Genomic DNA, 23,676 nt, shown 5'->3' with positions numbered 1-23,676 from the left:
TATGGGATAAACCGTGGAAAGAAGGCTCCGAAGAAAGAGGGTGGGAGACATGTTCCACTTAGTAAATTAATGAAGCGTGAGCTTTTAACCAGTAGAGAATTGTGCTGAAGGGTTTATTGCATCTCTATTTTCTCTTTGATTTAGGCCTGGCTGCTGTGCAAGGCATGGCCTTGCTGAAGGTTATAGGTCTTCCACCGAGTTTCCAGATGAAACTCTGGCTTTTATCAAGTCCCATCCTTTGATGGATTCTGCAGTCCCTTCTGTCAGTGAAGAGCCTTGGTTCACCAAAACCCGTGTCAGGTATGATATGAGCAACCAGCCTGATTGCTGACAAATGCTGTATTGTTGCAAAGCACATTAAGAAAAAACAGAACTAACTCAACAACTAGTACTTGTCTTTCAAACACTGCATCATTTGCCTTACGAAAGACTTTTTCACCTACAGGCAGCATGCATTCTGTGAACTGAATCAATAGACTGTACACTTAACTAGGATATAGGAACCATTAGGTCCTGCAGTATTGATGAGCCTCATAATGGATCAGTAGATTATGAGCGGTACGTGTTGGCAGAAACATAAAGATAATGCATATCATGGAAGCCTAGTACATGCAGGATTCACAATGTAATTAATTGCATTATGCAATGTCATGCAATATGATACAAGTCTGCTGACACTTTAGGTACACAGATGGAAATATTCCACTGTTCATTTCACAGTTAAGGAAATGACATAAGCCACAGCTTAGCTTGTTCATTAAGCTAATATAATGGTTAAAAGTGAAGTATGGTCGGGTTTTAGTCGAGGAGCAGAAATGCAGACATCAAACCAACAAACGTTGATTCCGGTAATATCTTTAATGACTAACTGTACATGATTCATTGCAAGCTTTTGAAACGTTAAGTTTCTTCTTTAGGCATTATACAGAACTGGATTAGAACTGTACAATAAACCGTGTAGTTAGTCCTTAAAGGCATTACCGGGAATCAACACTTGTTGGTTTGACGCCTGCGTAATGGGTCCTGCTGACATATTGGTGATGTCACTATTCTGCAGAAATTTCTTTCCATTGGTTGCTGTGCACAACTTAAGCTATCACATTGTGCGTACCTGCTTAGGCTCTAGTCAACAGTAAGTTCTATATTCTGGGGCCTTTTTTGTTCTGAATCTAAATTTAACTACCTCCTCCTCATTTTTAATGATATTTTGAAGTAATTTACCGAAGAAAAATGCTCTACATATTTTTTTAAATGTTAAATATTTTATATTGAGTGTACTAATCTACATTGAGGATCTGAGAAGTTGTTTCCTTATTAAACGCGGGACAACCTAAACATGGTGGGACACTTGTGTGTATTCATGCAACTGAGATGGCAAAACAACGAATAAGCTAACCATTTAGCAACATTTGCTATTGTCCAATGTAACCCAGATGAGGATTATAAACTTGGCAGCCCCGACAATGTTTAATAAACCTAGGCCAAATTTTTCATGATCATGCAAATATAGCCATAGTGAAATACGTAGTCACAGAGGACCAATGATAATCAATGGACTAGTTGACACTTAAGTGCGTTTTTTGCATCTAAAAAAAAAACAAACAAAAAAAACTGTGCAGCACTGTGTGTTTTTGCTATCAATTACAATAGCTTCTGTGAGAAAACACACAAGTCTTTTCACATATAAACACACATGCTGTGCAGAAAATACATGAAGAAAACTGACAGACAAGTGTGAATGCTGCCTTAGTTTACTTGGAAAAAGGTTATAGACTTTAGGAGGTTTATCTTTTCAGATCCTCCAGGAGATCAGAATGTAGTAACAAATGTTCTAATAATTTTATGTATCTCTTGTTTCAGATAGTTATGTGTAGTAAAGTGTCATTTCCTAAATTAGACATTTTTTGTCATATGTCAATAGGGTAACCTATGGGAATGTACGTAGATTGCTAATGGAAACCTATGACTTGGAATAATTACAGAAACAGAAAAATTTAACAGTTTACCATGTATAAGTGTATGAGGACAATTAAATTGCTGTCCACTATATCACTATAGAGCAAGACTATATATACTTATGAGCAGTTTTTTTGTACCTGCCCTAATGGAGGGGTTTGCTATATGGAAAAAATAATTTGGAATTTTAGGTCCAATTTAAATAAAAGTTGTAATAGATCCAGGCTCTTATTTAATTCACTTTTTCTTAAAAGTTTTCTTCTAGGTGATATTTTCACACCTTATCAATAAAATGCTTTTTATGCCAGAGGCAAGCAGGAAAATACTCATAAGAATTTTCATATTACTTAGTCACCTTATTTTTGGTACTTTCTCAATTAGAGAGCACTGAAAATGTATTTTAAACAGAAGATGAAAAATGATCTCCTAGGAGATTAAGGGTCCCAGTGTTTAAAGGGAACCAAGCTCCATCTTTTTTGCAGTCCTGGTTTCTAATAGCTATAGGAGCTGCTGTGTTCCCCCTCCTCTTCTAGCTGCCCATTATTTATCCAGGGAAAAGTGTTAAGATAGCATCTGTGGCTTCTCTGAACTCTTTAATGGCCCATACTCACGGGCTACAATTGTCGCCGCAACACGCGGCGCGCACGTGTTGCGGCGACAGGTCGCCCGTGAGTATGCGCCATTGCACGGGCGCGCACCCCGAACCGTCGCCCATCACTGATGTCGCCAGGCAATTGGCGCGGTCAATCGCCTGGTGACAGTCGCGGCTGCAACTGTCGCTAGTCCGCGTGAGTACGCGGACTAGCGACAGCAACCTCCATTGAAGTCTACGGAGCTTCCGGCGGGGGGAGGAAGAACGTCGGCGACAGCTTCCGTCGCGCCGCTGGTCCCTCTTCCGCGTGTGTACGCGGAGGGACCTGGCGAGGAGCTGTCGCCGGCCTGTTGCCCACACGCTCACGTGTGCTGGCGACAGGCCACAAATGCTGCCCGTGAGTATGGGCCATAAAGCATAGTGTCTTATTGCTCCACCCCCTACTGATGAAAGATTTTGTTTACTCTCTGCTAATGTGTGCAATAAAATAATTACATCAGTCCTCATCAGCCTGACATTTCTGCCGTTGGGCAGGCCTCAGAAGTAGGGTAATAAAGGCATCTGCTAAACTTTTAAATGTAAAAAGAAATATGTAAAATTGAAGTTTTTTTTTAAATAATGATCCACATTGGTGTCATGCATTTTTAATGTGCTATTGAGATTCACTGGGTGCTAAAAATTTTGCTTGATTTACTTTAACAAACAAATCCCCTGTGCATGGATACATTTAGGCTATTAGTAGCACATACAAGTATAGTGCATAGATGGAAAAGATGCAGCAACTAACTGTTTCAGTGACAGCTAAGCATGAAATGAATCAAGCACCTTTCTATACTAATTACGCCACTGTATTAATCTATCTGATTATGTTTGTACATTTTTATCAAATTTTTTTTTTATTCTCATTTAATCCTTAGGTATAGATTAACAGCTGTGGCAGTTGACCACCTTGCCGGACCCTACCTTAATTATACAGTCCTATTTGTGGGCTCAGAAGCTGGGGTTGTGCTAAAGATTTTGGCCAAGACTAATCCATTTTCTTTGAATGACAGTGTATTACTGGAAGAAATTGATGCCTACAACCGTGCAAAGTAAGCATTACTGTGTACAAAACGAATGTATTGATTTCACTTGCAAGTTAGTCTCCTATACAAATGCTCAATTCTCTCTGCTTACTTACACTGGCAATAATAAGAAAATAATGTTTTCCAACTAATAATAAGAAGAATATATATATCTGGAATAGCCTTTGTGGGTGCGATTCTATAGACCAGCTACGTGCAAGTCATAATTGTTTTTTTGATAAATGTCTTTTAAATGGCAGAAACACATGCATTATTGATTTGGAGTTAATGACACAGTGAAATTCCTTAAGGCAGCAAATGTTCACATATTACTTCCACAAACAACAATGTGACATCTTTACTGTCATTTCACCCCAGAAATGGAGTTATTAAAAACTAATCACAAAATGATAAACAGTCACCTCACAGCTATAGGAAAGTGTGCATTTATACACTGAAATATCTCTTCTGCTTTGCATGCTTTACTGGGTGTCTGGCAAAGTGCAGAACCAACAGCTAGCAATCAATAGTGATCTTAAAGGGAACCGGTGGTGAAAGTGATATGGTGGCTGCCATATTTGTTTACTTTTAAACCCATTTGTGTTGCCTGGCTATCCCCATGATCCTGTGTCTCTAACACTTTGAGCCTTAGACCCTGAGCAAGCATGCAGATCAGGTGCTCTGACTGGATTAGCTTCATGCTTGTTTCAGGGTTGTGACTAATACCACAGGACTGTCAAGCAACTGGTATTGTTTAAAGCGGTAACCAGTATATCACTCTCACCATTCACATTAATTGGACCATTAACATCAGGGGATGAGGGAGCAGTCACACTTCTACCTTCAGTGAGAGCAGGAACACTTTATGAAGGCGAGTGGCTCCAAAAGTCAAAAATTATTATTCAATTTTCATGCAAATTTTTGCATTGTGTTGACTATTTCTAGTCATTATTGGGGCTGCTTTATCTGGAGAAAATGGGGGGGGGGGAAAGGTTTTAACCCACCTAATGCAGTTACCCGGAAATCTCCCAATAGCACCCATAGCTATTAGGTAATATTCTAAAACTGGCATGTCTGTCTTATGTAAGAGTGTCTGCTGTCTAGTGTAGAAAACTGGAATAAAAAGCTACTAGAGTTTTTTAGTCTAATGTGCTTCTCCAAGATATTCTTAGTTTAGTTAGTGTAACATAGTTTTACCCCAACATTTAAAAAAAATACATTTTTACATTTCCTATGTCCATGTCCAGTGCCTGTATAACGGTGCCAAGTTACAGGAAGCGCTCTTCCCCTTATAGCGCTCTCCTCTCTGCCTTTTCCCTCATAGAGATGTTGCCATGGCAACGACTGACACATCATTCAGAAATGGACCCAAACTGTGCGGCTTTCCACTTAACGGATACCGCTATGAATGACAGGTGTATCGGGCAGTGCAAAGCCTCGCAGTTCGGCTCCATTTCCAAATGACACAGCCAATGCCTCGTCAACACGTCTCTATTGGGGGAGGAGTGAGCTATAAGGAAAAGAGAGTTTCCTGTAACTCTGCACTCTTCTGTATACAAGTGCTGGACATGGACACAGGTAAATTATAAATGTATCTATTTTTAAAAAAATGTTGGAGGGAAAACTATGTTACACTACTCTTGTACAGTACCTACCAATAGTCACAAGAGTTGTTTTAATTTTTAGTTTTGACCCACTTTAAAGATAAGTAACCAGTTACATAAATTCAGGTTATGGTTTCCATGACCTGTGCTTTAAAGGTGGCTTCTTGTTCCTTCATCATTGTTTTAATCTAATATTAAATATATTATTGATTTTTCATATAGTAGGTTTTGAAACTGTAATTTGACTTATTGATTTTTTTAATAACCATGAAACCTAGTGTGAATATCAAATTCCAGCAAGCATGGTTTAAGTGCGCATAGAATTTTCATCCTTGGTCAGTTATTCCCTCAGCTTGCACACTTGGATAGCCAAGGTGTGTGTTGGTTTTGATCTATGGATAAGGAGCGTCTGAACAATTCTGCCAGCAGCCTAATCCTGATCAGCACAATATTGGCCACTTGAAATAGTATTACTACGTATTCCTCACTAGAGTTCTCAGGTTTCTGTGGTGGATGGTGGTGGTAGTAGTAACAGTTGTAGTTGAAAGATAAGTTTATGGGTGATATCATCTTAACTTTTACAGGTTACAGAACTTAGCACATCACCCAGAACCTTTGCAATGCTTTACTGAGTAAAACTCAAAAGTTTATTCCTAACTCTATTCAACCACTCTTTACCCATTGCTCAGCAATAAACCGTTAAAACTTTAGCCTAACATTAACCTCTTTGTATAACCTGAACTTAACACTTAGCTTAAAGAGGAACTCCAGTGAAAATAATGTAGTAAAAAAAAGTGCTTCATTTTATACTATAATTATGTATAAATGATTTAGTCAGTGTTTGCCTATTGTAAAATCTTTCCTCTCCCTAATTTACATTCTGACATTTATTACATGGTGACATTTTTACTGTGGGCAGGTTATGTAGCTGCTCCTAGCTGTTTTGGCTGTTAGAGACAGCTGTAAACAGCTAATTCCTGTCTGTGAACCTTGTTACATTGTGGCAGTTTGCCCAGAGTACCGCGGTACTCAGAGCTTCTTGTAGGAGGGGGTTCAGCACAAAATCAGTCATACAGCGCCCCCTGATGGTCTGTTTGTGAAAAGCATAATATTTTTCATGTAAAAGGGGGTATCAGCTACTGATTGGGATAAAGTTCAATTCTAGGTTGGAGTTTCTCTTTAAACATTCTCCTAAGCCAGTTCCAGAGGCTTCCTGATCCATCCAGGTGTTCACCATTCCTGTGTAGCATCCCTCTGAATATATTCAACAAGAGCTTGTCAGATATGTTCTCATGGACACGCTCCCTGCCATGTACAACCACAGCTGTACTGTGCCTGCGCAAGTATGGCTGCATCTGCGCATTAAGCTGACTCATTCTTGTATGGGAGCATGTCCATGAACAATGAAAGGATCTTGGGCAACAGCAGTGGGTTCTAGGAGGACACGGAAAGCCTCTGGAAAATCCAGGGGCTACCTTCTGCATAGACAAGTATCTGTTTTGTTTTTTCCCTTTTCTTCACTACAATTTTTCTTTTACACTTTAATACCTGGGTCTGTTCCATAAACTAGTGGATGATTTATTTTGGCACCTTCATGTATCTTTTAAAATGTGCTGCTAACATCATGCAGCAGACAAGATAATCTTTCTTTGTGTGTTTTTTGCTTACAATTATATTGTCCTATGTATAAACAGACTACTTCATAAACTACATATGCCTGTTGCCCCTGCAGATGTCATGGAGACAGTGATGAAGACCGAAAAGTTTTGTCCCTGCAGATGGATAAAGACCACCATGCCTTATTTGTAGCCTTTGCAGGTTGCATTGTCCGCCTGCCACTTAGCCGCTGTGAACGATACGGCACATGCAAAAAGTATGTTCAGTTGTTCCGAATGAATGGCTGCGCATTGCGGCTCATTATATAAAACCGCTGTTCAAATTGCTAATAAATGCCCTCTCATTAATCTACAGGTCTTGCATCAGTTCAAGAGATCCTTATTGTGGGTGGTTAAACCATGATACCTGCGGTAGAGTCAAGCCTGGCATGTTGTAAGTAATTGCCATCTCTGGCTGCTGAAGATCCCCGATAGCTCTAGGTTCAGTGGAGGTTCTAAAGCTTTATTAGTGCAATGTGTTTCTACTTTTTATCATTATCAAGGCAAAGAGATTGAAATGATTTTTCTATAGTGGTAGAAATTACTGTGTATTTTATCTGCTATTTCTAACGTAATACTTCGGAGACAGAAAACATTAATCCTAGCAGGAATTGTAATAACTGCTTTGAATCCCTTTGGGAGGTAAAGTATTGCTCCTCTAGAGAATCCTATTAATTATCACATAGCAAGTCTCTTGTACAAACAAGCATAAATTGGCTTTCTATGTATACGTAATATTTTTGTCTTGCTGAAACCTGCTCGCCGACCTGGAAACGGCAAGATCTGATGGGTTTTTGGTAATACTATATATTAAATCTGCTGTTGTGCTTTGTGTTCTGCAGCTTTGGTTATGAACAGGATGTGGAACATGGTAACACAGCTCAGCTTGGAGATTGCCATGGTAAGGACTTGCCTTTCACATCTCATTACAGCCATCTAAATTGAGCTTTGTAGAATAGAATACAGAATGCGTTCATAATGCACATACCACCTTTCAACCTTAACCTATTCTTTTCATGGGCTAAGCTATCTTGCATTTAATAAAAAAAAAAAAAATGTGTCTTTTTTTCTTACTTTGTATATTATTTTTGGGCTATGTGCAACAACTGCTTAAGGACTTAAACAGACTTTGAACATTTTATTTTTTTGCTTTTTTGCTGAGATTTTATATGACCTTTTTGTTTCCTTAAGTTTCTTTTTACTGATGACCTGTTCCTTTAATTTTAGAAAAATTGCCTACTACAACTACACCAGATTACAAAATATTTGGCGATCCAACATCTGGTTAGTTTTATTAATTTTATCTAAAATTAACTGCCTTTTCTTTTGGTTCAGCATATTCTGCTCTTATGCCCGACCCCACCCTACCCTTCCCCCTTTTGCAGTTGGCCTCATTTTTGTGCTTTGACTTCATGCACTCACTAATTGCAAGGATGGATAGCTGTCCTTTTGGTTTGTAATTCTTTTTTTAAATAATTAATTCACCTATGTGTGATCGCATGTTACCCAATTGCCCGTCATTGATGGATGCGTCACTTTTTTTTTTTTTTAATATTAAAATTGGAATTAGTATGTGACATTTTCACAGCATGAAAGCCAGCCAGCTTTCATTATTTCTCTCCATACATTTGTCAGAATGTGTTTCTCATCTATTAGTTATAGATGATGGTCACATGTTCCATACTACATCTTTATATATCCGATTGCACATTTACTGAAATGTGTATTGCTGAGCTTCAAACATCTGTCTTGTTCTGTTTATGTACAACTGTATCCGACTAAAGTCTCTCTATATAGAAATGTAGTACACCTAAAGGGACACTGAAGTGAAAAAAAAACTACTTATAATATAATGAATTGTATGTGTAGTACAGATAATGAATAGAACATTATTAGCAAAGAAAAGAGTCTCATATTTTTATTTTCAGTTATATAGCTTTTTTAAAAAAAATTGCATAATTTTCTAATAATATTTGCAGTTTACTAACTACATTCTGTATTTTAAACTATAAATTTCACGTTTTACCGCGATTTGCGCTTGTGATTTTTGTTCAAAAGAGCAAGAATTACAGCTCGATCAGCGCCAAAACACTGCATGCAGTGTGAATGTATCCGTAGGGATACATTAGCAGCAGCGCTTTGCTGATCGCAAAACGCTGCAAAAGCGCCAAGTGTGAACCAGCCCTGAAACAGAGCAGAGCTAATGGCCCTTTGAAATTTCCTGCGGTAAAACCTTAACCAAACAAGGAACAGTGAGAGACAGGTTGAGATAAGTGCTTCAGAAATCTGCACTGTATGTAGCCCACTTAGTTTGGTCAGAGAGATCGGAGAAGCTCTGTTGCATAGATAACAATTGACGTTTCTTAACTCTTCTTGTACTGGAAACAATATGAGATTCATATCTGTGCTACTAATGTTCTGTTTCTTAGCTGTACTGCACATACAATTCATTATATCATATGTTTATTTTCACTTCAGATTCCCTTTAATGTGTATTTATAACATTATGCTCCACTGATATGTTAATTTTTAAAGAGATTGTGTACTTTCTGGAAAAACTAAAAATTCTCATCAAAGATGATTAATTTGATTTACATGATTTCTTCTAAAAGTAAAATCATGTAGGATAAAATAGAGAGTGCAGTGATTTATACACACACGATCACACCTAGCCCAGCAGTGCCTTACAATCTGATTGTGTGAGTATGTGCAACTTCCTGTTTTATCTTCCATGGTTTTCCATAGAAAGGAATAACCATCTCTTATCAATTAATTGTATTTTATGGGTTCCTATTAAATTTTCATTAATTGATTAACATGGTACTAAGGCCTACATAACTGCTTTCATTTCTTAGGTATGAATTAGCAGAAAATCAAAGTAGCCCCATGTAGTCTAGGAACAGTAATAAATCACTGTTCTACCTACTGTATGTTTATACTAATACTGGATATGTATTTTATTTATTCCATGATTCAGTAGTAATAATAATGTAATGGATAAAAGAGTTTTCTAGCTGAATGGACATCATTTAATGAACATTTGTTTGCTACCACAGACATTGAAGTTCCTACAACTTCTGTAACCACAATGACAAGTAGCCCAGTCATTCTCCCTAAAGTGATTGGTTCCTGGAAACCCAGAATGACTGGCTCTCGGAAATTTGTCTATGAAGATGACCCAAACTCCTCTGATTATACTGATACATTAACAGGTGGCCCAAATGGTAAGGCCTTCAAGGGAAAGAACTTTGACTGAGTGGAAACCTGCAGCCTCCAAATTACATTGCCCTACTTGTAATAAATGAGGGTGAATAAGATGTTGGTCATAATGTCAGTTTTCTGTCTATAATATGAATGTCATACAGTAACACATGTAATTATGAATATTATGCAGATGTGCCAGGTTTCCACTCAGTCATGGCAGTGTATTTTATTTTTGCTTCTTTTATGTTGAATGCATTGATTTATTTTTATTATTTTTTTTCCCTTTGTGTTGCTTTTAATTTTATATTATTTTTTACCGAGTTCATAACACAACTATACACTTTATCAATTAAAAAAAAGAGTGTAGTTTTCATCTTGGTAATAATAAAATGTCATGAGAATATAGGCAGTATTCTCTGCAGTATAAGCCCACATTATATGTAGAAATATATATATATATGTAGAAATATATATATGTAGAAATATATATATATATATATATATATATATATATGTAGAAATATATATATATATGTAGAAATATATATATATATGTAGAAATATATATATGTAGAAATATATATATATATATATATATATATATATATATATATATAAATAATGTAGAAATGTTTATTCTCCCATTTTAAAGCGGATCCGAGATGAAAAACTATAACAAGTACCTTGTCTATATATCTTATCTAAAGTTTAGCAAATCTAGCTGCAAACAGCTTTAACAGAATATGATTATTTCTTCCTGTGATACAATGACAGCAGCCATGTTGTTTGGAAACATTACACAGAGGCAACCTTATCTGCATCTTAAACAGCCTGTGAAGAAAACCCAATCCTCCCTCCTCCCCTCTGCCTCTGAAATCTCTGGCTAGTAATACCTCCCCCTCCTCCTGCCCAGACTGAGTTCCCATGAGCCCTTGCTACTGTCTGAAAATGTCTTGGCTCTCTGAAAACCTGTGGGCGTGGCTTGTTTAGTTTATAGGGAATTAGAGTATTAAAACAAAAACAAAAAAGTATTTGGCTTGAGGAATGCCCTATAAACAATAGGAAAGGAACACAATTATGCAATGAGTAAAAGTTTATCTCGGATCCACTTTAACTAATTTCCAAAGAACTAAAATTGAATAATTGGGTCAAAAGTAGCCAAGTTTTGTAATTTTACTAAAAGTAGCCAAGTTTTGTAATTTTACGAACAACTTTGTAAGCAATCTGGTTTATCATCCAGTATGTAGTAATAAAGGCAACTCAATGGCCTTTTTTTTTGGGCGCACTACAGCACTGACATTAAAATCTTATTGCCTTTAATGGCTACAATAATCTGAAGCTACATATATATTATTTTTAGCATGAGACCAGCTTTTCCATTCTAATTGTACACAAACAGGTCCTGAACTCAGAGCTTCCTCTCTGCTCTAAAAGATAAGCAACAGCATAATAAACGTTAAAGAAGCAGAGAATGGGTTTACATATTAGCTCTGTCTGCTGAGATTGCCAAATGTCTGTGCTGACACAGCTGAGAGCTCAAATTACATTACTTACAGATGAGGGGGAATTAGACAGGCCCTTCTCTCTAAAAACACCCGGTGCATTTCTCTCAGTTTTCCTTGTGTCCTGTGCAAGAGACCAGGTCCACTTTGAAACACATATCAGGCTAGTCCAAAGAACTGCAACAATTTTTAAAAAACGCAAAGACCATTTAGTGTAGATGTCTTATTTCTGAGTAAAAATTATAAAGAAATAATTTTTAATAAGCAATGTGTTTGTATTTTTACTTTTATGACTCTTAAAGGGAATGTATGCAGATATTTGCAGACATAGGTTGTTTTTTAAAAGTTTTGCACTGGGGGAAAAAAAAAAGGGTTCTACTTCCAGAACTCACACACTTACATGAGTTCCAAACACATCAAACACTTATATATAATATTTCAGATTTTTCAGATTAAAGAATAAAACTAACTTTTTTTCCTAAAAAAAACAAACACCTATTTAATACATTAAGCATGCATTGAAAAAAATCTCTATACATTTCCTTTAATGCTTTTGCTTTTGCTATTGGTTCTGAATCAGTTGCATTTTGTGGTGTGTTTTTTTTTGTGTTTACTTTTTGTTTGAGTCCTTTTGTTCTATTTTTAGTTCTGTGTTCAAGTTTTGTTTTCCTTTGTACACTGCCAACAAATCTGATAACCCGGAGCATTTCTTGTTAAATGTTCAAAGGCCTTCCCACTAACAGAAACCAGCTTTTACTGTAATTATAATACTAATTCTTCATGAAAACATTTTCATAGCAGGATGGAGTTTTGTGCTCAAGTTCAATCTATGGAAGCTATTCTAACCAGCTGTGTTTAAACTTTTAAAATGTTTTGGCTTCAGCCTTTCCTATGTTTGAGAAGTTTAACTTCCTGTATGTCTGTGGTTGCTGACTTACCTTTCTGATAGTTATAGGTAATTAACCTTATTTATGTCCTCATTTAGGATGTATAGCGTATAGAATATTTTATGCATTCAGCTTTAATGCATCTTGTTGCATGGGCTACTCCTTCTTGTAGCTCCGTTAAAATATTCTACAGAAAAGCAAATCAGTTCTTCTAGCATAGGAAATAACACTTCAAGCTTTTATATGGTACAATATACTCTAGGGAAAGTTCATTGATCTTATCCTATACCAATAGTTTAACAGGACTAACTGTTCATTATAATACTTAAAGTGTACCTGAACTCTGGATATATTGTAAATGAGACACTTGTGTGTTGTCCTCTGAAACATTATTAGCTGTATGTTTATACTTTGCCTATATGAAGTCCCATTCATTAGGTATTATGTCTCTATAAAGTCCCATTCCTTAGATATTACCACTTCCTTGCTACCAGTGTACAGTCAGGTAGTAGGGGTAAGTGTGAAATTGAGCAAATGAGAGAGAGAATGAAAGGTATGTAGTTATTAAGAGACTAACATAAAAACATGTTTTATTTTGTGCCTGCAAAAGTCAAATTTCTCAGTTTTTCCACCTACTTAGAGTTTTACTTTACTGCAAACTGGTAGTAAGTCTACAGGCAGGAACTGGAATGGAACTTAGTGAGGACAAAGTAAAGGAATCCAAGTAATCATGGACAATATGCAAATACCAGGTGTCCAGGCGTCAGGTACACTTAAACAGAAATGAGAAATATGGAGGCTGCCCTGTTTATTTCCTTTTAAACAATACCAGTTTCCTGGCTGTCCTGCTTATCCTCTACCTCCAATACTTTTAGCGATAGACCCTGAACAAGCATGTAACAGATCAGACGTTTCTGACAATTCTAGTCCGATCTGACAAGATTAGCTGATATTGTTTAAAAGGAAATAAATATGGCAGCCTCAATATTCTTCTCACTTCAGTTGTCATTTTATTTTCTTCCCTTCCCTGCTCATAAGTAATAATATTTTATCAAAATAAAGCTTTCCTAGACTGAATTACAGGTGCATTTTTCTGCATCGAATATGTGCCAGAAGTGTGCAAAACTTCCAGTGCATTTCTCAGAAATGCAAAGTAAAGTAGGAAATGGCAGTCTGCTCAAGTTAGCGTGTAACCTAGTAAGAGGAGCTCTTGAAATGAGTATGGCAAAAGGGGATCTGCTAGAATGCCTGTTCCTAAATAAAATTAAGAACAAACACCAGTATTCGTTATCTGAAGAGATGGAGAAGCCGTGGGAACTCAATCAAGACTTCCGAAAACACATTCATTAATAGGCTGCACTGTATCCCCTTCTTTCCACGCCAAAAGGCGAGTACACACAGGAGGATTTAAGGTCAAACTTTCAGCGATCCATCATTTCAATTGATTCCCCAATCAGGGATCGATAAATACCATACACACACGTATGCTAACTTTTCTGATAGAACCTTTCTTTCTGGCAAATTCCTGCGGGTTCCGATCTACTTCACCTAGTAGGCTGCACATGTCCACAAGGTGACAGAGTGTCTGATCATAAAACAACTGAGGAATTTATTGTCAGTTGTTTTGCAATTTGCCTGGAGCAAAATCCCCTTCCAATCAGCAGACAACTTGATAATTTTATATGAAAAAGCAAATATTGTCTTGTGTATGCCAACCTTTAAGCTTCATACAGATGCCAGAGGGTTCTCGTCCAAGGTGACCAGTCTGGATCATCATCTCCACTGAGAATCTAGTGTGTATAAAGCCTCACCAATGCGTTGCCCGAGAGATCTGAAATGCTGGATCGTCTGGGCTGATAGTATGTAAAGGACCAGCACTTTCCACAAAGTCTTTAAAAAAAAACAGCCTTTCTTTATTAAAAAATCTTGACATACAAAATAGTAAAATCGTGACAGGACTACGAGAGGTAAACAGCAATTAGTTAAGAACCATCAAAAATTGTCAAAGTCCATCAAATAGCTTACTCTCCAAGATCCAACAGGCTGTCAAAGTGGAAAAGCGGGTAGACAAAGTTCACAGCATCATATGTCCCAAGTAAATCGGCTGATTTACTTGACTTAATTTAGGAAATAAGATGGGGGGGGGGGCAGTTTTATGCACTTGAAAAGGGGGGGGGGGGGTGTTCGTGTTAGCCATTAGGGGGAATTGTTTTAAGCGCTAGGAGTGGGGATTATGTTAGGCATTAGATGGGGGAATTAGTTTTAGGCACTAGAAAAGGAGGGTTCAAGTGTGAATGGGTGTCAAGTAGCACATAGTAAAATATTGTTAATGTAAATAATAATAACCAGTTGAACTTGGAGATGTTGGCATTTCAATGGTAAATTAAGTTTTTATGTATGCAGTGATAACCACATATGATCACTGCTTGACCACTTTAACTGTCTTCTCCTGATCTAGACGGTCTGCACATATAGTTCAGAATCTTATAAGAGATCTGAAACCCTGCAATTTGTTTATCAATTATTCAAAAGGGGTTCTGCAAGGCAAAATCCCTGGTTTCCATGTTGGTGTTACATAATTAGCTTAGTGGTAGCGGAGGGGTCTGTGGTGGTCTGATTAGCAGTTTGGGTATTGACTGGTTACCAAGGCAGAATTTAACATTTATTAGCTTCTTTCTCTAAACAGAAGTTGCCAAGAGGAGGACTTCTTTGATATTTCGACAAAATAGCCCCAGCAGCAACAGTAGTGACCTAGAGCCTCATGCATAAAGAAAATAAACTTTGTGACATGCACTTTTTAAATACTTTATACTTGAATTATTTGGTAGTGTTGTATGTTTTGTGGTATGTAGCATCGTGAAAAAGTATGTGTCCCACTTCCTTCCTGACATCCATTTGTATCAAACCATGGTTGTGTCATGATGTTTTTCTTGCAGGATTATTATGTAGCATGGTATATGGCAAGATATAAGGCAGTGTTGTATAATGAACAGGAGGTGCAGATGACAAGCTTGCATAGATAACAAATATGAACTATTACACAGGAGGTAAAGAGAACTCTGTCAAATTGAGCCTACAGTAGGAGAACATGATGTACAACAGGTGGACTTGGTTTAAAGAAATTGTAAAAGAGCTGTAAACCTCATACTTCCATAAATTATTAAGGCTAAGTGCAGGTATTCTAGCCCCAGCAAGGAAAACAGAGCTAACCACCCTAGACACTTGCCATGGTAAAGGTATGTCCAAGCACAATGATTGAAAACTTGGCATGTCATGTTCATTTAAAGTGAGTCTGAAGCGAGCTAAAAAAAACAAAAAAAACAATAAAAAAACAGACACTCACCTATGGAGAGGGAAGGCTCTGGGTTCTATAGAGCCTTCTCATTCCTCTCCTGATCCAGTCGTTCCTTTGCTGCCTCCCCATTTAGCAGTCTCTGACCCAAGACTGCACGAGGCTTCGAGAGCCCGAGTGCTTCTGAAGACAGGCTGTTCCGTACTGTGAGTACACGAGAATGCGCCTCGGAAACTGCTAACAGGGGAGCAAGCGCAGGAACGTCAGGACCAGGAGAGGAACGGGAAGGCTCTATAGGATCCAGAGCCTTCCCTATCCCTTAGGTAAGTATTTTATTTTAAATCAGTTTCAGACTTCCTCTAAGCCTCCATTTTAACACCGTTCTGTCCTCAATCTATGTAGACACACAGATCACGCAGTTGCGGTGATTGGTTTTTATCGATGGGGAAGCTCCTTCATTAGCTGATGCCATATAAATCACTTGTTAAATACCTGGCAAGGAGCCCAGGCAGAGACCACTCACATCACTGACTTTCTGGGCTGTAGGCTACCATCTTCTCATACAGTGTAAAGCTTTCCAAATGCTATACATTTTTGTTGCCTAATTAGACATTAAATAAGACAAAAACATCTAATTGGTAACAAATATATTTTCCATCGGCACCACAATCGACATTATGATCGAATCACGAGAACTGCAGTGTTGGTGATGCTTAACTCTGTGCCGATTGGCTCTGCGTTTGTATAGTGTGTGGCCAGCTTTACATTGTGTTATCCCCCTTTCCAATCTGAACATCGGAAATTATTCAGTTTAGACACCAGGAGCAACCACACCCGCAGTGCCCGAATCTGTGGTTCTGGTCATGTGATCAAACTTTCAGTACAGGATTTTTAGCTGCAGAAAACTATTCACACAAAAAAAGGTGACATCTGGACATACCACTTATTAAGCTAATAGATGGCAGGAAGTTTTGAGTCCGGATAATGCCATATATTGGCTGACTTTGAAAGACTGGTCAAAAGCTCACTCTTCAGATTTTAAGTTGGCCAATAAATGGTATCCTGATTTAAAGCTTCCTGCCTTAACTAATGGCTAACACAGTACAATACTGTCACTGTTAAGCTAATAGGTGGTATGTTTAAATATGTGCCTGCAGATAGACATTAAAATGTCTTGGCATATTTTGTTTGATTTTCTGAGTTTCGCCATAAAGTATAAATTCCGTGCTTAAGAATTCCAACATCAAGCAAACGTCAAGCTCCCCTTTATGAATACAGAATGTATAACATTACAGTGAACACTCTGTACTTATCACAAACTGTAATTGGCCATATGCACGTTGTAGCTGTCCAACAGTTTCCATTTTGAGTGACAGAAGGATTAATAGAAAGCAGGCTGAGAACAAAATGCAAATGATCCTGTTAAGATAAATTCATTTAATGATCTGTCACTTTACTGTAAACCTATGACTTCTTCTAAGTTGCAAAAATGTGACCTGAAAAATTGCTATCTGTTTATTTTACAGGTGTAAGGTGGGAAGTACAGTCTGGAGAGTCAAACCAAATGGTGCATATGAATGTCCTTATCACCTGCGTCCTTGCTGCATTTGTCCTGGGAGCTTTCATTGCAGGAATCATTGTGTACTGCTACCGTGAGATGTTCATTCGGAAAACCAGAAAAATACACAAGGATGCAGAGTCTGCACAATCCTGTACCGACTCCAGCGGTAGCTTTGCCAAACTGAATGGTCTCTTTGACAGCCCGGTTAAGGAATATCAGCAAAGCATTGATTCACCTAAACACTATACTAATATACTAACTAGTAGAAAGGAACTTCCTCCAGGTTCTGACACCAAGCATATCATGATGGATGTCCAAGGACAGCCACCTGAACTAGCTGCGCTTCCCACACCTGAATCTACGCCAGTCCTTCAGCAGAAGAGTCTACAGCCAATCAAAAACCAGTGGGAAAAAGCTCAAAATAATTTAAATATGCCCCGGAAAGAACCTTCTATTAAAAGTCCACAGTTTTTCCCTTCAAGTCCCCCTCCACACTCTCCTCTGGCTCATGGGCAAATCCCAAGTGCAGTTGTTCTTCCAAATGCCACCCACGATTATAATACTTCTTTTTCTAATTCGAATGCACACAAATCAGACAAAAAGCTTCATAATATTGAACACTCTTTGGTGAAACAACCAAGTAAAAGAGACCATCGACGCTCTGTGGATTCCAGAAATACCCTGAATGACTTTTTAAAACATTTGAATGAATCTGCAGGAACTCCTAAAGCTTTAATGGCAGATATTCAAGTAGCTCATCCGAACACCCACCAGACTCCACATCAAACCTTAATGCTTGATACTATGGGGAACATGTCTGAAATTCCACCTAAAGTTCCAAACCGGGAGGCATCCTTGTACTCCCCCACCTCAACCCTTCCGCGAAATAGTCCAACCAAACGGGTGGATGTGCCTTCTACCCCAAATGGGCAAATGTCACAAATGTCATCTTTAGAATCACAAAGAAGTTATCATAAAAACTCTTCACAGAGGCATTCAATATCAGCAATGCCCAAGACTATGAACTCACCAAATGGTGTTTTGATTTCAAGACAGCCTAGTGTTAATCGAGGCGGATATATGCCTCCAAGTCCTAACCCAATGAAGGACTATATGCAAGGAACACCTGTTCTAGTGCATCAACAGACTTCTTTATCAAGGCAGAGCAGCTATACAGGACATGGAACTCTGCCCCGTATGGGAGTAAAGAGGACACCTTCCATAAAGCCTGATGTGCCACCTAAACCCTCATTTGCTCCACAAACTACAGCAGTTAGACAGCTAAATAAATATAGCTACTGAGACCTACATCTTGTTTAAAATGTGTATGGTTATAAAAGAACCTTTCAGGCAGAGATGTGCTTGGTTGCTGATCCAGTCCCCACTGGAGGGACCAAAGAAATGGTCTTAAGTGCGGCAACATTCAGTCTTGCACAGGAACTACAAACTATGCTTGTAATGAACGAAACAAAGGAAAGTGCTGGTCATTTTGCGTCTTTTGTTTGGAGATACAGTATGTGGATGCGAACACGAGGGAAGGGGGCTACTTTACAGTAACAAAAAAAACAGATACAGTACTAAGATTTAAAATATACTTGAAAAAACAAAAACAGGCTTTTATTTCAAACTGCCACTGTGTGTGTCATCCCATTAAATGTGAAAATGTTAATATGTATGAATCCACCCTGCCTCTTGCTCAAATGTCAGACTGTCTCGATTAAAATTTTCATTTTCAGATGATGTTCATTCTGTGGTCTTAAGTCTATTACATATCATTGTTTGTGTTATCTCGGAGTAAACCGCAAAAACTTCTGCCGTGTGTGTGTTTAGTACGTGCGCATATATATGCCATATACCCAGGCATGCATGCAAGGATCCTTGTTACAATTTCTATTCTGTGCAACTGTTTACATAGGGCATGACTGAACAAAACCGATAACTTCCTTCTGCTAGTATTCTGCAAAGCAAGCAGGGAAAACCGGTCTCTCTCTCCTGCCTTCCACATAACTGACTTGGCAGAACAAGGTACCTCGTGCAAGAATGTAACGATTTCTTAGAACCATTATGCTGCTATTTAAACAATATTGTGAAATCCACTGGTTATTTTTGGTAAAACCTCCATTTATGTCTGTACATGCTTGTTTCCTGTTGGCATCACTTGGCAGTTATATCTGCCTGGCCACTGTGAACTGAATCCCATTGATGTTAACTGGTGCTGAAAAATGGCTAGTGCACTAGTCAATCATTTTTGTACTTTGATCAGTGAAAAGCTAGACCTCCATAAATGGAGCTATTGATTATATAGCAGCACTTGTAGTTCGTGGAGACTGAAGGTATAGCAATGGCGGTATTGATGGAATAATGCACTACTGCCAATTTTAAAACTGTGTCACCAAAAAGTTAATGTAACATTAACACAAGAAGTGTTAACAGATTACTATAAAGCTGGTGTAATCGAGATCTGTGCAGACCTGGATTTGAGGCCTAACCACATAATTCCTGTCCATAATACTTCTGGCAATCCTCACAGTAGCAATTAAGAGTAAGGTTGCCAGCATTGCTGCAGGCAAAAGAGGGAATGTTGCAACCTACTATTAAGTCAAAACAATTCCTAGGTAGTGGTAGCCAAGAGTGTGTTTAGTAATAGTTTGCCATCTCTTTTTTACCGCAATGTTTGCAAGGAAGTTGGGAAATGTTGGCGCCGACATTGGCGCTATTGCAGTTTGTGGCTATAAGGAAAATTGCCCTCTACTACATACTGCAGCTACATTAGCGGGTGCTTGCGTCCACTATTGGTAGTCACTGCTTGCATAGCGGGCGGCCCCAGCACCCCCTACTTTATCAGGCAATTTCCCCTTATACCCACAATTTGTATGCACGCATATGGCGGTGCCCAAACTTCTCTGATGCCCAGTGCAGTTTGCAGCAAAAGTAGTGTGTATATTGAGGGCTTCGTGGTGGGGGGACGGTAAGGTTTGGTATCGCTTGGGGGGGTGGGGGAAATCTGTTAGGGTTAGGCATCGGTGGGAGATTGGTTAGGGTTAGGCATGGGTAGGGGGTTGGAATATGGGAAGGCATTGGTACAAGGGGGATTCTGTGAGTATAGTGTTAGGTAAAATTTTACTATAAGAATTAGCACTGCCCAATAGTAGAATATTGGTAATTTTACCTTGATTCTACTAGCAGTTATCTCTGGTGCCCATTTTGCACATACGTGTTTGGAAGTACAGAAGGTGCCCTGTTATCCTGCAATGTAAGAGTCAGCCTGGAGACTGCTAAGGGAGAAACTACCCCCCAAAATGATGCAAATATAAAAAAAATATGACTTTGTTGATATATCAGTGCTACACAAGTCACCTTGTCATTTCATTTAACTAAAAATGTCCCCTTCAACTGCAAATTTTTTAAATGTGTCAGTTACATTTCAATTTCCAGACAGCTATGACTTGAAAGTAACATCACATTTTACCTATAAAAAAACACGGTGACATTACACTGTTGGTGTATACAACACCCTCTTTGTCCAACTGGATCCCTCTGAAGTCCTCACCTTGCTGCTTTTGTAATTGGCTGCATCAGGCAGGATATATACATATACATTGGCAGGGATATTTTTTTAGGTGGACCTTTGTGTAAATGCACATTTACTGGGATGTACAGATGCCTTGTTTTTCTTCTCAAAAACCTGCCACTATTTGTGTAATTATAGCATGTTGACACTCCCGTGTAGCAATTCCCTGCAGAATCTTGTATATCAGTGTGTATTAGTAAGTGCACAGCATAACAAGGTAAGCATGTGGAATAATGTTTGCTAAAATCCTTGCAATGTATTAAATTAACCTTCTTACTATACTGAAGCGTCACTTGCAGCACTGCAAGACATCTAAGGAATTATCACATGTTTCATGTCCATTCGGCAGGTGAAGTGATTCATAAATAAACGGAGAAATTACTTTTTATTGTGAATTGTTTTTTTCTCTGCTAAACCTATGCACCCAGTATTTCCATTTTTTCTATTTACTCTGCATACATGCCCTCCACATTCCGATTGCATTTAACACAAAAGCATTATTGTTCTAATATAGAGTGCAGGTTTATTATGCAGTTGATACAAATATCCACAACACTCTCCAATGGTCCTGGTTTTGGCACGATTGTCATGAACGTTATTTCCTCAAAAGACAAAATCTCTCAACTGTTGGTATGGTCTATTCAGGATTTAGATTATTGGGAGTGATTTACTTATATTCTCAAAGGCTGTAGATTAAAGAACATAAAGGATTCCGAAACTGGGCTTGAATTTTTTTTCAACAACCTGGAATCACGTAGGAACATCTTTTACAGCATTAGGGGAGTGATCAGCTTACCTTAGTCACATTGGATCATTAAGCTAAATACTCACCTGACGATGGATCGTGGAACCTCACAGCAACGCCTCCTGACAATTGAGATTCCACCGATCCATCTTACTGCCCACGGGAACACGCAGCGGCACACACGATTCACAAACGAAAGTTCAAATGATATTGGCACTAAAATAGTGGAAATGATCGATTGTCACTCAAAAAAATTGCCAATCGTGGGAAGAATCACGCAAAGAATTGTGAGGAAGGTACAAGCTTTTTGAATGGTTTTTGAAAGGCTAGTAAATTAGTGTGAGCACACCCAATAAAAAATGAGAGCTTTCCTTGATTTCTGAAAAAGAAAGACTCACTAAACTACTATGTATAGATACTTGAACGGAGGCACCAAAATAGAGTAAACATGTCTAAAAACCATTTATGGACTTACCTCCCTCATAGACAAACAGACATAAATTTGTTATTTTTATATAAAAAAAAAAAATAACATTTATTAGATGCTCCACTTTGCAACACATTTCGTAGGTACAGTCTTGCCTCATCAGGCAAATAACAGAGAAAACTATTATGGGTCTGGATAGCAGCCAAGCACTTGGCTGCTATCCAGACCTATATTAGTGTTCTCCATTATTTTCCTGATTGAGGCAGGACTGTACCTGTGAAACATGTTGCAAAGTGGAGCATATAATAAATGTTATTTTCTTGTATAAAAATGATGAATGTATGTCTTGTTTGTCTACGAGGGAGGCAAGTTCACCATAATTTCCCCCATTTAAATGGTTTTTAGACGTTTTTACTTTATTTTGGCGCCTCTGTTCAAGTATCTATACATTTCTCAGTCCACCCCTGGTGGAGGGGTGTTACACCCCCCCCCCCTTTTTCCTGTCTACAGAGAAAGACTTCTTAAACCTGAGTGGGGTCAGGTTATGAGCTCCCCACCTGTTCTTATAGTGGTTACCTGAGTGGTAACCCACGTTTGTGAGTATATCAAAGTTACTCTTTAAACTCCTTGAGAAATACTGAAATGCTACACTATATTGAGCTCCGTTTCCATTTTTGTTTTACAAGTCACTAAACTACTAAATTACTACCCTCTTCATTATCTATCTGTGGCCAATTATGACCCAGATAAGGGTTCCAATTCCAAACTCTGCCACCTGTTCATAAGAAATCCTTATATTTTCTATAACGTAATGATCTCCAGCCTATGAGAATCCATTTTTTTTACAGATTTAGAAGTATGCAAAATTGCTTTCAGATTTAATCTGCATTACATTTGTACTAGTAGATTTAGGAAATGAATAGCTCTATTAAGGCAGTGTTTGCATTTTTTTCCCACAGGAGTGGTAAATAGGCCATAAATCAGGTAACCTGCCTATATTTGTCAAATGGTGTTCTCTATCTCTATTAAACCCAGCAGATTTCTTACTGTCAACACTGAAGTGGCCCCCAAACATAAAACCGTTTCATGTTATGCCATCTGGTAATATATATATATATATATATATACAACAGCAACCATTCTTTCATATTATTATTTTTCCACCCAATAATGAGTCCATTATAAGGGTTAAAAAAATAACCAGGTTTATTCAATATGGCATCGTACCGTTTATAAAGTGCATTAACCAAAAGCAATCGAAAAGACTATATATGTATTACAAAAAATAATAATGAACTAAAATCTGATTGGTTGCCCTGGGTTGTGGCATCATGTTGCACACTATTCTTGCATTTTTCTCTGCTTTACTGGATAAACCTAAACATGTGCCTAAATTATATTCCACCCTTTCCTCCAGTTACTTTTATCTTGCCACTTTTAGCTATTGTATTTGTGATTTTTTTATAGCATTTCGTCTAAATCAACGACCATTTTAGTTTTTAATGGCAGGTTTAATGGCCGGGGCCTTGAAAAGACACATTTAATGCTCCTTCATGCTGGGGAGGCACTGTGCACTTAAAATGATGTATCAGGGCAACCAAAGCATGTAGAGTCTT

The 23,676-nt window shown here is 38.1% G+C and overlaps 1 protein-coding gene across 5 annotated transcripts in view; it reads left to right on the top strand.

The window, feature by feature from the left end:
• SEMA6D (semaphorin 6D) overlaps positions 1–19,052 on the top strand; it is a 106,939-nt gene extending 87,887 nt beyond the window's left edge. For 2 of the 5 annotated variants that reach the window (XM_068275431.1, XM_068275432.1), the window contains exons 12-19: positions 145–300; positions 3,466–3,639; positions 6,949–7,089; positions 7,188–7,265; positions 7,714–7,772; positions 8,099–8,155; positions 9,928–10,095; positions 17,283–19,052. In XM_068275431.1, the coding sequence (XP_068131532.1) occupies positions 145–300; positions 3,466–3,639; positions 6,949–7,089; positions 7,188–7,265; positions 7,714–7,772; positions 8,099–8,155; positions 9,928–10,095; positions 17,283–18,619 (2,170 nt within the window). In that variant the 3' untranslated portion in view covers positions 18,620–19,052. The remainder of the gene's footprint in view (positions 1–144; positions 301–3,465; positions 3,640–6,948; positions 7,090–7,187; positions 7,266–7,713; positions 7,773–8,098; positions 8,156–9,927; positions 10,096–17,282) is intronic. The other 3 variants (XM_068275433.1, XM_068275434.1, XM_068275435.1) reach the window with 3 other exon arrangements.
• The last annotated feature ends 4,624 nt before the right edge of the window (positions 19,053–23,676 follow it).

Source organism: Hyperolius riggenbachi, chromosome 3 (genome assembly GCF_040937935.1).
Source record: "Hyperolius riggenbachi isolate aHypRig1 chromosome 3, aHypRig1.pri, whole genome shotgun sequence".
In the NCBI taxonomy this organism is placed as follows: domain Eukaryota; kingdom Metazoa; phylum Chordata; class Amphibia; order Anura; family Hyperoliidae; genus Hyperolius; species Hyperolius riggenbachi.
The sequence above is the reverse complement of the archived record's forward strand: the minus strand, read 5'-3'. Positions and strand labels throughout refer to the sequence as shown.